This window comes from Leopardus geoffroyi, chromosome B1 (assembly GCF_018350155.1).
Source record: "Leopardus geoffroyi isolate Oge1 chromosome B1, O.geoffroyi_Oge1_pat1.0, whole genome shotgun sequence".
NCBI classification, from domain to species: domain Eukaryota; kingdom Metazoa; phylum Chordata; class Mammalia; order Carnivora; family Felidae; genus Leopardus; species Leopardus geoffroyi.
The window spans coordinates 143502668-143516193 of NC_059327.1; the positions used below are offsets into that span (position 1 = coordinate 143502668).

Sequence of the window (13526 nt, forward strand, 5' to 3'; positions counted from 1 at the left end):
TTAAAATCCAGGCAAAGCCATTTTCCTACTCTTTGGCCCAAGCTGGGCAAGAAGAAAGGTGACAGGAGACACTGGGAGTTAGATTCTTAACTCTTTTCCAAACAAGACCTGAGAAGGTAAGTGCATGTTGCATACAAGCCATTACTCACTTTTCCCTCAGGGGTAGAATTAAGGGGCACATTGGAGGGAAATCGTGAGGAAGGGCAGTTATCATCCTACCATGCTTCCCCCTATCGCCAGTGTTATCCTAAGTTAAATTGTTGCAGAAAACATCCTCAGAGGAAACTTCCCAAGCTCCCACACTAGAAAGCCGTTCTGGAGGAGCACTGTTACTTAATGAAGTTCTCTCCACCTTGGTCTAATTAACTGTATTTGGTCTGTGGCCTGTACAGAGTTCTGGCAGCAAAACGATTTGAGTTAGTCTAAGTAGATATTATCTGAGTCATGATTTCATGTTTGTGAGCTAGCTTGTTATATGTCTTGAGGGTGCCTCTACCTATCCCCAAATCCATGAAATTTTCTTTAACAATCAGATGGCGGCAATTCAGGGAAAGAATGAAAGTCTAGAAAAAGTGTCCTCCCTGACTGCTCAGCTTGAATCCACCAAAGAGATGCTCCGAAAAGTGGTCGAAGAGTTGACCGCCAAGAAAATGACCCTGGAGAGCTCAGAGAGGACCGTTTCGGACCTGACAGCTTCCCTCCAGGAAAAAGAGAGAGCCATCGAGGCTACCAATTCGGAGATCACAAAGCTGCGCTCCCGGGTGGACTTGAAATTGCAGGAGCTGCAGCACCTGAAGACGGAGGGAGATCACCTCAGAAACGTGCAGACGGAGTGTGAGGCCCTCAGGCTCCAGATGGCAGAGAAGGACAAGGTGATCGAGATTTTGCGACAGCAGATCGAAAACATGACACAGCTGGTTGGCCAGCATGGACGAACGGCTGGTGCCATGCAAGTGGAAAAGGCTCAGCTCGAAAAGGAGATCAATGATAGGAGACTGGAGCTACAGGAATTCAAGGTCTGTAGAGATTTTTTTGTGGCTTAGCTTCTGAAATAGCTTTCCCCTCATTGAGGAAGCTTGACTCAAGTCACTGAACAGGGGCTCTGTGAAGAGGGCCTGTGAACCCTCTGAGCTTGTTTGAAACTAATTGTGTCTGAGTGCATCTGTGTGTTTTTGTGAGAAAGGATCCATACTTTTATTAGATTCCAGAAGGAGTGGGTGGCCCCAAACTGGTTCAGGACTACTGATATGAAAGAGAAAAAAAAATCAGAAAATCCAGGTTCCTCATGAAGCCATTTCTGATCCCACAGTTTGAAGTATTTTCTCCCTCTTCAGATAGACCCATCTTTGAATCCCATCTCTCACCACTCAATGACTATAAAACACTGCATTGTTCACTAAATCTTGGCCTCCATATCTGTAAAAAAAAAGAACAGCTAACATATTTTGTAATATGAGTTTCAGTTGTGCAATACAGTGATTCAGCACTTCCATACATCACCCGACGCTCATCACACCAAGTGCCCTCCTTAATCCCCATCACCCGTTTAACCATCCCCCTCATCCGCCTCCCCTCTGGTAACCACCAGTTTGTCCCCATACTTAAGAGTCTGTTCTTGCTTTGTCTTTCTCTCTCTCTCTTTTTTCCCCCCTTTCTTTTGTCAGATTCCACATATGAGGGAAGTCAATATCTGTCTTTCTCTGGCTGATTTATTTCGCTTAGTGTGTAATACTTTCTAGCTTTATCCATGTCATTGCAAAATGGCAAGATTTCATTCTTTTTATGTCTGAGTAATATTCCATTGTATGTATATTTCACATTTCTTTATCCATTCATCAATCGATAGACACTTGGGCTGTTTCCATAACGTGGCTATTGTAGATCATGCTTCTGTAAACTTCGGGGCGCATGTATCCCTTTGAATTAGTATTTTTGTATTCTAAATTTTTTTTTTTGTTTATTTTGAGATAGAGCATGCAAGTGGGGAAGGGGCAGAGAGAGAGAGAATCCCAAGCAGGCTCTGCGCTGTCAGCTCAGAGCCCAATGTGGGGCTCAAACTCACAAACCTTGAGATCATGACCTGGGTTGAAACCAAGAGTTGGACACTTAACTAACTGAACCACTCAGGTGCCGCTAGTATTTTTGTATTCTTTGGGTAAATACACAGTAGGGCAATTGCTCTATGTAGGGTGGTTCTATTTTTTTTTTTTAACTTTTTGAGAAACTTCTGTACTGTTTTCCACAGTGGCTGCACCAGTTTGCATTCCCACCAACAGTGCTTGGTGGCAGAAGTTGTGCATGTGCATTTTTAACCCACTTTAAAAAACTGGGATTTCTTCAACAGGTGTTGGCAAGGATGTGGAGAAAAAGGAACCCTCGTGCACTGTTGGTGGGAAGGCAAACTGGTGCAGCCACTGTGGAAAACAGTATAGAAATTCTTCAAAAAGTTAAAAGTAGAACTACCCTATTATCCAGAAATCTTACTACTGAGTATTTACCCAAAGAATACAAAAACACTCATTCAAAGGGATACATCCATCCCTGTATTTATGGCAGCATCATAAATATATAAAGCATATTGATGAATGGATAAAGAAAATGTGATATATACATACAATGGAATATTACTCAGCCATAAAAAAGAACGAAATCTTGCCATTTGCAATGACATGGATGGAGCTAGACAATATTATGCTAAACAAAATAAGTCAGAGAAAGACAAATATTATATGCTTTCACCTATATGTAGAATTTAAGAAACAAAATGAGAAAGGGGAAAAAAAAAGAGACCTACAAAGCAAGAACAGACTCTTATGTAAGGAGAACAAACTGATGGTTACCAGAGGGGAGGTCAGTGGGTGACGGGTTAAATAGGTGGTGGGATTAAGGAGAGCACTTGTCATGATGAGCACTAGGTGTCATAGGCAAGTGTTGAATCACTATATTGTACGCCTGAAACTAAAACAATACTGTATGTTAACTAACTGAAATTAAAATTAAAAAAAGAAAATTAAAAAAAAAGAAAGGGGTACCTGAGTGGCTCAGTCAGTTGAGCATCTGACTTCAACTCAGGTCATGATCACATGGTTTGTGAGTTTGAGCCCCAAATTGGGCTCTCTGCTGTCAGAGCAGATCCTGCTTTGGATCCTCTGTCCCCCTCTCTGCCCCTCCTCCACACACGTGCACTCTCTCTCGCAAAAATAAACATTAAAAAAAAGAAAGAAAGACAAAGAAAAGAACAAACAAAAGACCCCCAATAACTTTACTTGGTTACTAGAGGCTTAAATGAGAAAATATGTATCAAGGACTTAGCCTAATTCCAGGTCTACAGAAGATGTTTAGTAAATGTTCCCTTCCCCCATCCCATTCTCCTTCAGAACCTTATTGCTTTTTATCTCTATCTGTCATAACCTGGTCACATTCTCTGTTGCACTGAGTGGGTTTAAACAGCAGTGTCTCCTCATCCTCATAAGACAGCAGAGTCTTCAAAGTAGGATACACATCTTTTTCATTTTTGTACCCCCTGCCCTGTATTTTTATGCATTGCACCCAGCAGGTACTCAAATATATGATTGGATGAATTATTGTAAAATTTGATATCCCAAGCTTTACATCACCTGTATCTCTGACTTGCTGAGTAAAAGGAGACAAATCACATAAACCTTAGATGACTCAGTTTCCTCATTCTAAAAGTAGGGCCAATGATAGTTACTTAATCTTACGGAAATATACAGGTTCATTGCACAAAGAACTGTGCTTAAGTTTTCTTGATTATAAAATTGTTTTGATTTCCTAGTGTTTAAGTTTTTACTTGATTATATCATGAGGATATTTTATGATGGTCAAATTCACCATGAAAGAGATTTATAAAGGCTTCTCAATGGCCAGTGTTTACAATGAAAACTTTAGATAGGTTTACAGACCTACTAGAGGAGAAAAGAAGATTGTTGTACCTTTTGTTAAGGAAAAAAGAGACTTGTAACCTATAATTGTTGAGTCTTATACCCTAAAAATTAAATTTAATCTTCACAAAAACCTAATGAGGTGGGCATGTTGTTATCCCATCTTAAAGATGTGGAAGCTGAGACAGAGAGACTCAATAACTTACCTGAGAGCAACACTACCTTGGGATTTGGCCCTAGGCAGTCTATGAGTAAATATTATATAGGGCAGTGCTTCTCAGTCAGAACCAGAGTCACCTGGAGGGCTTGTTAAAACACAGACTGCTGAGCCCCACCCCAGGGTTTCTGATACAGTAGGTTTAGGATGAGGCCGGAGACTCGGTGTTTTTAGATACATTTCCAGAGAGCACACATCACCTTCTAATATCAGAGTGGCCCCAGAGCAGCGTGGATCTCTGTGACCGCGGTGGCTCATGGAGACTTCATAGAGAAGTGGGGACTTGAAATAGGCAAAGAGGAGGAATGAGGTATTTCTAGGAAGGGGAAGTTCAGTGTGTGCTTCAGCCTAGAGATGGTGTGAGAGCCATTAAGGGTTTTGGATAGAGAGGAGGAGGTGACACGACAAAGGCCATGTTGGGGTAGATTAACGGGGCAAAGTTTGGACAGAGAATTCAAAGATAGATCGGAGAGGGTGGAAACTAGTTTTCAGTTCCCAAACGTGGAGCAGGAGCAGCTTCAGGGAAATTCCTCCAGTGAGAAGAGCTTCACACAGGCACAGAGGATGTAGGTAGAAACCTGAGCTTTACTGCCACAACCATTTCCCTCCACAGCCCAAGCAGCAGACGGGAGGGGAATCCGAGCCCCAGAACACATGGTTTCTCTTACCTCTTCAGGCTGGGTCCTGCACACACTGACAGCACAGAACCAGGATGAGCTGTGGGCTATCAAAGCCGGATCCTTTCTGAAAAGGCTAAGAAAGGACTGAAAGTCCATCAGCTGATTCCATGAGGTGGAACAGGGTAGCATATGCCCAATACATGTGATGCCTCAGGCTGTCCCAGGGATTGTGCAGTGAGAGAGGCCTGTGCTCTCCACCAGTCCTTTCTGAAGCAGCTGGAAGCCTGTTACCTGTTTACATTGCAAACACAGCATTGGCCTCTACGTTGAAACTGCTACTGTACAAACTGCATTAGCTAATATTATATTTCTGGACGACAGGTCTTACTTTGGGGGAACAATCTGGTGACCAAAAAGTAAGTTTTTTTTTTTTTTGAACGGTGTTAACTTGGAAGGATCTAAGCCTGCTCTGTCCACTAGAAATTACATGAGCCACATATAGAATTTTTAAATTTTTTAGTAGACACTTGAAAAGAAACAGATGAAAGGACTTTTATTTAACCAATATATGTCAAATATGGTGATATTTTTATATTGCAATCAATGTAACAAATTATTGAGGTATTTTACATTGTCTTTTAATATGAAGTCCTTGAAATTCAGTGCGTTTTCCACTTGTAGCACATCTCCCCTTAGATTAGCTACATTTCAGGTGCTCAGTGGTCACATGTGGGTATTGCAGACCTAGGTCCTGGTAAGGGGGTTTCATCCTAGGAAGGCTTACCAATACAGAGACCAGTTAAGAGGCAGTTGTAGGAATCCACATGAGAGGCGAGGATAATCCGCATTGCCTAGGGAAGGATTTGGAGAACAGTTGAGTATAAGGGGTTAGGAGAAAGGGACAGACATAGCAGACTTTGAGATTTCAAACTTCAGTGCCTGACTCAGAGTAGGCGGTGCCCCTACAGAAGGATGGGGAAGAAGTCCAGAGAAAAAGCCTTCTGTAAGAAATAGGAGTGGTTTGGTCAGAGTTTGCAGAGGCATACCAAGCTGGGAACTTCTGACAGCTGGAAATGCAAAATCAGACTTTCCATATTGCTATTACCTGTTTCACCCAAGGACCAGATCCAGCCACCACCTCACTCACTTGCTCTCGCAACTGCCTACTCATTGGTCTCCCTGCTTCCCCTACTACCTCCACCCCCCACTACTGTTTATGCTTCACACAGGAACCAGAATCCTATCTTAAAGCGTTACATCACTCCCATGCTCAAAACTGTCCAACAGCTTCTTATCTCACTCAGAATGAACTCTCACATCCTTACACTGCCTCTAAGGTCAGTCTTACCCACGGCTCCCTCCCTGACTTCATCTCCAACTCCTTTTTTCCCCCATGCTCAGTCCACTCCAGTGTAGAGCAGGAGAAATCCTTCTCCTTCTGTCTTTCTAAATTCTCAGTTGAACCCCTGAAACCAAGACAGATCAACAAGAAAAGAACAAACAGAAGTTTATTAATACATATATCTCATATATACAAGGGAGAAGCCCAGGGAAATGAGTAACTGAGAGGTGGCTTGGAATTCAGTCTTAGGGGCACTTGGGTGGCTCAGTCAGTGAAGCATCCAACTCTTGATCTAGGCTTTTTTTTTTTTTTTAATGTTTATTTTTGAGAGAGAGAGAGAGAGAGAGCACACAAGTGAGGGAGGGGCAGAGAGAGAGAGAGAGAGAGAGAGAGAGGGAGACACAGAGTCTGAAGTAGGCTCTGGGCCCCAGGCTCCAGGCTGTCAGCTCAGATTCTGACATAAGGCTCGAACCCACGAAGCATGAGACCATGACCTGAGCTGAAGGTGGACCAACTGAGGCACCCAGGCACCCTTCAGCTCGGGTCTTCAGCTCATAGTCTCGAGACTATGTTAGGCTCCGCATTGGGTGTGAAGCCTACTTAAAAAAAAAAAAAATTCAGGCTTAAATACTTAAATACCATCTTTAGCTAAAACAAACAAGGAGGTGAGAGAGGCAAGTTTTGGGAAGGTGATCAGGAGAACTATGGAGAACAGGGATGAGGTTTGTTTTGCAGATTTAAACTCTGCCTTCCCCATTGATAAGATTCTCTTATAATTTAGAGTCATCCTTTCTTTTGTGGTTCACAGAGGGAGACATCCTTACAAATGGAGACTTCCTTTGTAAATAGAAATATCCCTTAAAGGGCAATTTCTCTGTCTTCAGACCTTCTCCCGTGTCTGCTGTTTCTCAAAATAATCAGCTTGAAATAATCTTTATGCCAAAGAAACATGTTTGGGGTGGAATCTGCCCAGCCATTCTGATGGCTGTGCTGTTTCCTGAACACATTCCCTGTGCCTAGAGCTGTCCCCAAGCCTGTAACATGGGTTGCTCCTTCACCTCCCTCTTTGAGGTTTCTGCTCATCAGAGAGGGTCAGGGTCCCCAAGACTACCCCCAGGTTCAAACATTGGCTAGGAGGACTCCCGGGACTCAGCATAGAGTTGTGCCCATGGGTACAGTTTATTACAGTGAAAGAATAGAAGGTAAAATCAGCAAAGGGAAAAGGTACATGGGAGGAAAGTAGGCCCAGGCTTCCAAACTCCTCTCTGGCAGAGTCCATGCAGGATGTACTTGACTCCTCCAGCAATGAGCTGTGACAGCACACACGTCAAATACTGCTAAGGAAGCTCATTGCAGACTCAGTCCCCAGGGTTTTTATACTGGGGACTGGTCACACAGACACCCGTTGCCTGGCAAGTATTCCAGTCCTTCAGAAGGAAAGCGGGTACTCAGCATAAATAATTTTGTCTGCAGAAATGGTTTAGGCGCAGTGAGCTACTCTTACAGTTTGAGTGGGGGACACTCTCCTAAATCCAAGTCCCCAGATACCAGCCAGGGGCCAGCCTTGTTGCAGGCTTTAATAAGAATAGCAGTTGGGCGCTTTTCTACCTGCCAACTTATCTCTTACGTGCAGAGCTCCTCCCCTGCATTCATTCTCTACCCCCTCACCTTCTTCTTTCTTTTTTTAAGTCACTTATTATTACACTATTAAATATTTGTTATCCTCTGCCTCCTCTGACTGGAATGTAAGCCCCGTGGGGACAAGGACATTGTTTGTTTTACTTCCTGTGTTTCAAGACTGGGACAGGGCAAGGCTAGTGAGGCTCCTAGGACACAGAACTCAGGGAGGCAAGTGAGGCCTCACCCCAGTCCCTGCCCTGCTGCTCTGTTCCCAACATGTAAAATAGTTCCTGCCACAAAGTAGGTGCTCAGTACGTTTGTTTGTTTTTTTTTTTTTTTTAATGGGGGAAAAAAAAAAAAGGAACATCTGAGTGGCTCAAACACCTGACTCGATCTCAGCTTAGGTAACGATCTCACACAGTTCAGTTCATGAGATTGAGCCCCAAGCGGGACTCTGTGCTGACAGAGAGGAGCCTGCTTGGGATTCTCTCTCTACCTCTGTCTCTGCCCCCACCCCAAGTGCACGCGTGCACACTCTCTCTCGCTGTCTCAAAATAAATAAACTTAAAAAAAATAGGGATAAGAATAATGAAGGAGTTACAGCAAATGATACTGGAGATTGACACCTAAGGTTAAAAGGAAGGTAAAATATTCCTTTTGTTTTCCCATTTACTGTTGAGGTTTTATAATAAAATAGAAATTTAATATTGTAGGAAAGAGGGAAAAGATATTAAACATAGATAAGATACTAATACAATGTCAATTATAAGTACATCTACATAATTTTTTTTTCTTACTCTGTCCTTTGTATTTGTCCCAATGTTTAGATTTTAAAAGATAAAAAAGATGCAAAGATACGGGAACTTGAGGCCCGAGTGAGTGACCTGGAGCTGGAAAAGGTGAAGCTGGTGAATGCAGGCTCTGAGCGGCTCCGTGCAGTGAAGGACATCAGGCAGGAGAGGGACCAGTTATTAAATGAGGTGAAGACCAGCAGGAACGAGTTGCACAGTCTTTCAGGTACGTTCCTTCGGTTCACAGTCTACTGACCGCTCAGAGCGCTGCCCTTGAGGTCCAGCATGGATGCCAAGACTGCTGCAGGAGGGTGGCCGCGCCTCCCACGTCACCAACAGGGATAATTATGCTGCCCAGAAGTCTTGACGCCTCTCCTAGCAGAGCTCCTGTATCTTGCACTCATTAACTGTTAACATTAGTCACCTCTCAGAGTCCAGGAAATTCTTCACTGTGTTTTCAAGAAAAGGGGGAAGGAAGTGGAAACCTTGAGTCCTTTGAGTCAAATAGCTTGATCCGAAGTTTCATAATGAAGCAACATATGTAACAGACTTGGCATATATTTCTGGAAAGGAGAAATCTAAGATCTTAAATGTAAAACCAAAACACTCCTAGTTCACAATTACTGTGATACAGGTATCATTTACTTCACACACACACACACACACACACACACACACACACACACACACACACAGAGTCCATGATTCCTGAGCATGTACTAGGCCAGATCTTGAGATAGGCCTTAGAAACACAACAGGGGGGACCCCGGCTAGTTGGGAGCCAGACCTCTATAGAACGGGTTAGTACAGCAGATGAGGATCAGTGTGCTGGGTACAGAAGGGAAGAGTATAGAAAGTCTCCTGTAGGACTCAAACCTCCTCTGCTGAGTCTGAAGGAAGCACTGGGATTTGGCAGGTAAAGAAGAAGTAGAAGGGCAACCCAGGTGGAGAGAACATTATGGGCTAAAGCATGAGGCATGAAATAACAATATGACCTCAGAAGTAGTTGAGTATTTGAGGCACGAAGGCTAAGATATGAGGCAGAGTAGATAGGCAGAGCCAGACAGTGTGGAACCAGCAGAAGACATTAAGCAGGAGATTATTGTCATCTAACATATTTTGGAAGGACAGTGTCAGCAGGTAGAGAAAGGCCAGGGGCCAGCCAGCCCAAGAGGATCTTGCAATGGCCCCAGGAGCTATGAGAACTTGAACCAAGGCAGTGGCGGTGAGAATGAGAGGAAGGATTAGAGTATTTTGGCAGTTGAACAGCAGTACTTAGTGACTAGAGGGGTTATGTGTGGCCTTCAGGTTGTAGGTCTGTGTTACTGGGAAAACGATGGTACCAACAGCTGAGAGAGTGAAGCTGTTAGAGGGGCAGGCTTAAGGGTCAGAGGATGATACATAGCCAGCATGAGCTGGTTGGTGTGGGTGGTGCTAGGACATCCACATGGAAATGTGTGGGGAGACAGATTTCAGCAAAGAGGTCTTGGCTCTGCCTGTTCCCTCTGTATATAAATCTAGCATATATAAATATATAAAAAGGTGTGTTTGTGTGTGTGTTCTTGTGTATAAATGATGAATGTGTGCCAGGTCTTTTAATAGTTACTAGAGATAAAAAGTCAGAGGGGTGCCTGGATGGCTCAGTCAGTTAAACATCCAACTCTTGATTTTGGCTCAGGCCGTGGTCTCACAGTTCTGAGACGAAGCTCGGCATCTGCACCAACAATGTGGAGCCTGCTTGAGATTCTCTCTCTCTCTCCCTCTCTCTCTCTCTGCCCCTCCCCTGCTCGTGCTCCGATTTGCATACCCACATGCTCGCTCTCTCTCTCGCTCTCACTCTCTCTCTCTGTCTCTCTCAAAATAAATAAACATTGAAAGAAAAAAGCTAGAACACAAAGCAACCTCAGGTTACTGATCACATCATGGAGATTCACCTGCCTACAAATGGTGGTGAGATCCTTAGTGGTGGGTACGACCATCCAAGAAAGTTTAAGATGCAATTGACATGAGCCAATTACACTGGCTGGAAAAAGCCATGAATAGTAAGCGGGTAGAGAAGGAGGATCCACTCGGGAAATGTGTATGTACATCTAATTTCTATAACAAATGGTGATGGAGCTAGATGAAGTCTCTTCTGGCTCTAAAATTCTGTGATCATCAATCACAAATAAAACATACTTCATACAGTGGGGTAGAAAAAAGTAACCTTCTATAATTATCACACTGTACAGAGGACTATGAAGTCTTAAAAAGGAATTTTCGAAACAAAACTGAAGAGATGGAAGCTACTACAAATAAACTGAAAATGCAATTAAAATCTGCACAGTCTGAACTCGAACAAACAAGAAATACGTTAAAGTCGATGGAAGGATCCGATGGTCATGGTATGCTCTATTAGATTTTATTCTTCTGTTTTTAATTCCATTGGTCTAGATTTATTATAACACAAACCTGGATGCATTGCCTGGCACCTTTCCTGGGTCCCGGTGCACAGTGACAGGCACCAACGATGGGTGTTAGTCGTTCTACTCAGGGGTTTTGGGGGAAAATGCTGTGTGCTTAATTTAAGCCCTGAAGTATCTGAATCTTTCTTTTCCTGTGGCTGTTTTAGTAATCTCTAATAGATCTCAATGTCTATAAATGCCAGTTACTTTTAAGGAAGCATTGATAAAAATACACGTCACCAATAATTTTCATTCAACCCCTTATTTTTCACATGTTCATTACCAACATAAACTATAAATTTGTGGTTAATTGTCAGTTCCTGATTCCTTTTCTGCAATATAAATGGGATGAACCCTGGGAATTGAACGGCTGGCATGAGTGGTCCCTTTCACCCCTTGGACCTGTCCCCTTTGTCCCTTGCTGCCTGTATTAATTCTGAGAGAGAAGGTTATCTGCTGTTTTATATCATTATTATTAGTGTTGGTATGGCTGTATTAGCTGACTGTAAGAATAAATAAGTCCTATATTTTTTATTTCTCAACATTTTTTAGTGTCAAAGATTTATTTCTGTGCCTGCTTCAGCAGCACATACATTAAAGCTAGAACGATACAGAGAAGATGATCATGATCCCTGTCCAGAGACCGAATGAATGTTCTCGAAGTGTTCTGTATTTTGTGTAGTCCTTGGAGGTTCAGTTCTTTCTTGCTTGGTGTTAACCAGCAAGCAAATGGTGGGGTTTGGAGAAGTCGCTCAGGAGGCCCATTTTGGGGTCCGTTCCCTTCCCCCACCACCAGAGAGAGCCCTCTCTTCAGTGCCCTGCTGGCATCTCCACAACAGCCCCAGTCATATTACAATGATTCAGTTCACTCGGTAATCCTGTTTTTGCATTCAAATGCTAATTTTTATTGATTAAAATTATCTTAAAATAAATGAGATTTAAGAAAACAAGCTTGAAGGCCAACCTTGATCCGCTTAATCAGACCAGAGTTCTTCAGAGTGCTTGAATTAGGTGAGTGGTGAGCAAATGATGTCAGACTGCTGCTCTGTTAATAGATCGATGTGCCATGCCTGATGAGCCCTGTTTCAACAGTTTCGCTATAGCAACTACTCCTTAGCAAGAAGTGAGACCTTTTATCCTCTTTGATGGTGTTTTTAAAGAATGGTACATTTTTTGGGTACCTGGGTGGCTCAATCGTTTATGTGACCGACTCTTGATTTCAGCTCAGGTCATGATCTCACTGTTTGTGGGTTCAAGCCCCAGGTCAGGCTCTGTGCTGACAGCCTGGAGCCTGCTTCAGATTCTCTCTTCCTCTTCTTCTCCCTCTCCCTCTCCCTCTCCCTCTCACTCTCACTCTCACTCTCCCTTTCTCATTCTTTTTCTCCCTCTCCCTCTCCCCCTGCCTCAAAAATAAATAAATATTTTTAAAAATTAAAAAAAAAAAAAAAGAAGAATGATACATTTTCTCTTTTCCTTTTAACCTCTAAGCTGTATCTGGACCTGACTCAACTCAAAGCCAGTGGCATTTTCAAACCTCTTTCCTGTAGGAAACAACACTGGGTCTCTGGCTTTGAATTTCCAAGCAAGGCTGAGCTTCATATGTCTTTTCAATGGTCTTCCATATCTGAAGTATTCAGTGCCTACTACCTGCTCTGAACATTCTCACCCCATCACCAGTTTTACTAAAATAATTCCATATGTGCTAATGCTGCCAATTTTACTATTGAAATAGTAGTGAGTTCCAAGCACATGCAATAGCCATGAGAATGAAAATTGAATGGTTTGTGGTATCATTGGAATCTTTAAAAAGATCACTTAATAATAGAAGTCTTACACAATCACTTATGACATTTTTATAGGATATCATATGAAAAAATAAATAATAGATGTCTTTTGTGGGGTTTTTTTGGTTTTTTGTTTTTTTTTAAGTAGACTCTACACCCAATGTGGAGTCCAGTGCAGGGCTTGAGCTCACGACCGTGAGATCAAGACCTGAGCTGAGATCAGAAGTCAGACACTTAACCTACTGAGCCACCCAGGCACCCCATTTGTGGTACTTTAAATATGAATTTCTAGAAAATTCTACATTGTTCAGTATACAACTATTGTTATATATATATATATATATATATATTCGATATGTGTAAGTATGAATTTGATCAGTATTATATAACCATTAGAGATACAGCAAATTATGATGGTCAGTGAAATTAATACGAGTAGCAAGGAAATCACAAAATATCATTCTCAATTCAAAATCTCTCTGTAATTGCTGAAAATTGTTATATCCCAATATTGTGAAGTCTGAAGGTTTGTTTTGTTTTGTTTGTTTTTTCCCATGATCAGTCTCTTGAAACTGTCCAAGTGCCTTGGAGAATCTTGTCACCTTCTCATAATGTTTAACCATCAATTTATAGTAGCCTCCCCAAATTTAGACACTAAAAACTAAGGCAGTTTATTTTCTTTTTCCCCCCAGCTATGAAAGTGGCAATGGGGATGCAAAAGCAAATCACGGCTAAAAGAGGTCAGATAGATGCCCTTCAAAGCAAGATACAGTTTTTGGAAGAGGCAATGACAACTGCAAATAAGG

The 13526-nt window shown here is 42.5% G+C and overlaps 1 protein-coding gene and 1 non-coding gene across 18 annotated transcripts in view; both read left to right on the forward strand.

Annotated features, from left to right (window-relative positions):
* CCDC158 (coiled-coil domain containing 158) overlaps nt 1-13526 on the forward strand; it is a 105920-nt gene that overhangs the window by 36993 nt on the left and 55401 nt on the right. For 16 of the 17 annotated variants that reach the window (XM_045473684.1, XM_045473692.1, XM_045473695.1 and 13 more), the window contains 4 exons: nt 534-1016; nt 8529-8718; nt 10724-10876; nt 13413-13525. In XM_045473684.1, coding sequence (XP_045329640.1) covers nt 534-1016; nt 8529-8718; nt 10724-10876; nt 13413-13525 — 939 coding nt within the window. The remainder of the gene's footprint in view (nt 1-533; nt 1017-8528; nt 8719-10723; nt 10877-13412; nt 13526) is intronic. The other variant, XM_045473697.1, reaches the window with a different exon arrangement.
* On the forward strand, nt 11507-11613 carry LOC123596615. The gene has a single exon (XR_006711773.1). It is a non-coding gene; the product is annotated as a U6 spliceosomal RNA (small nuclear RNA).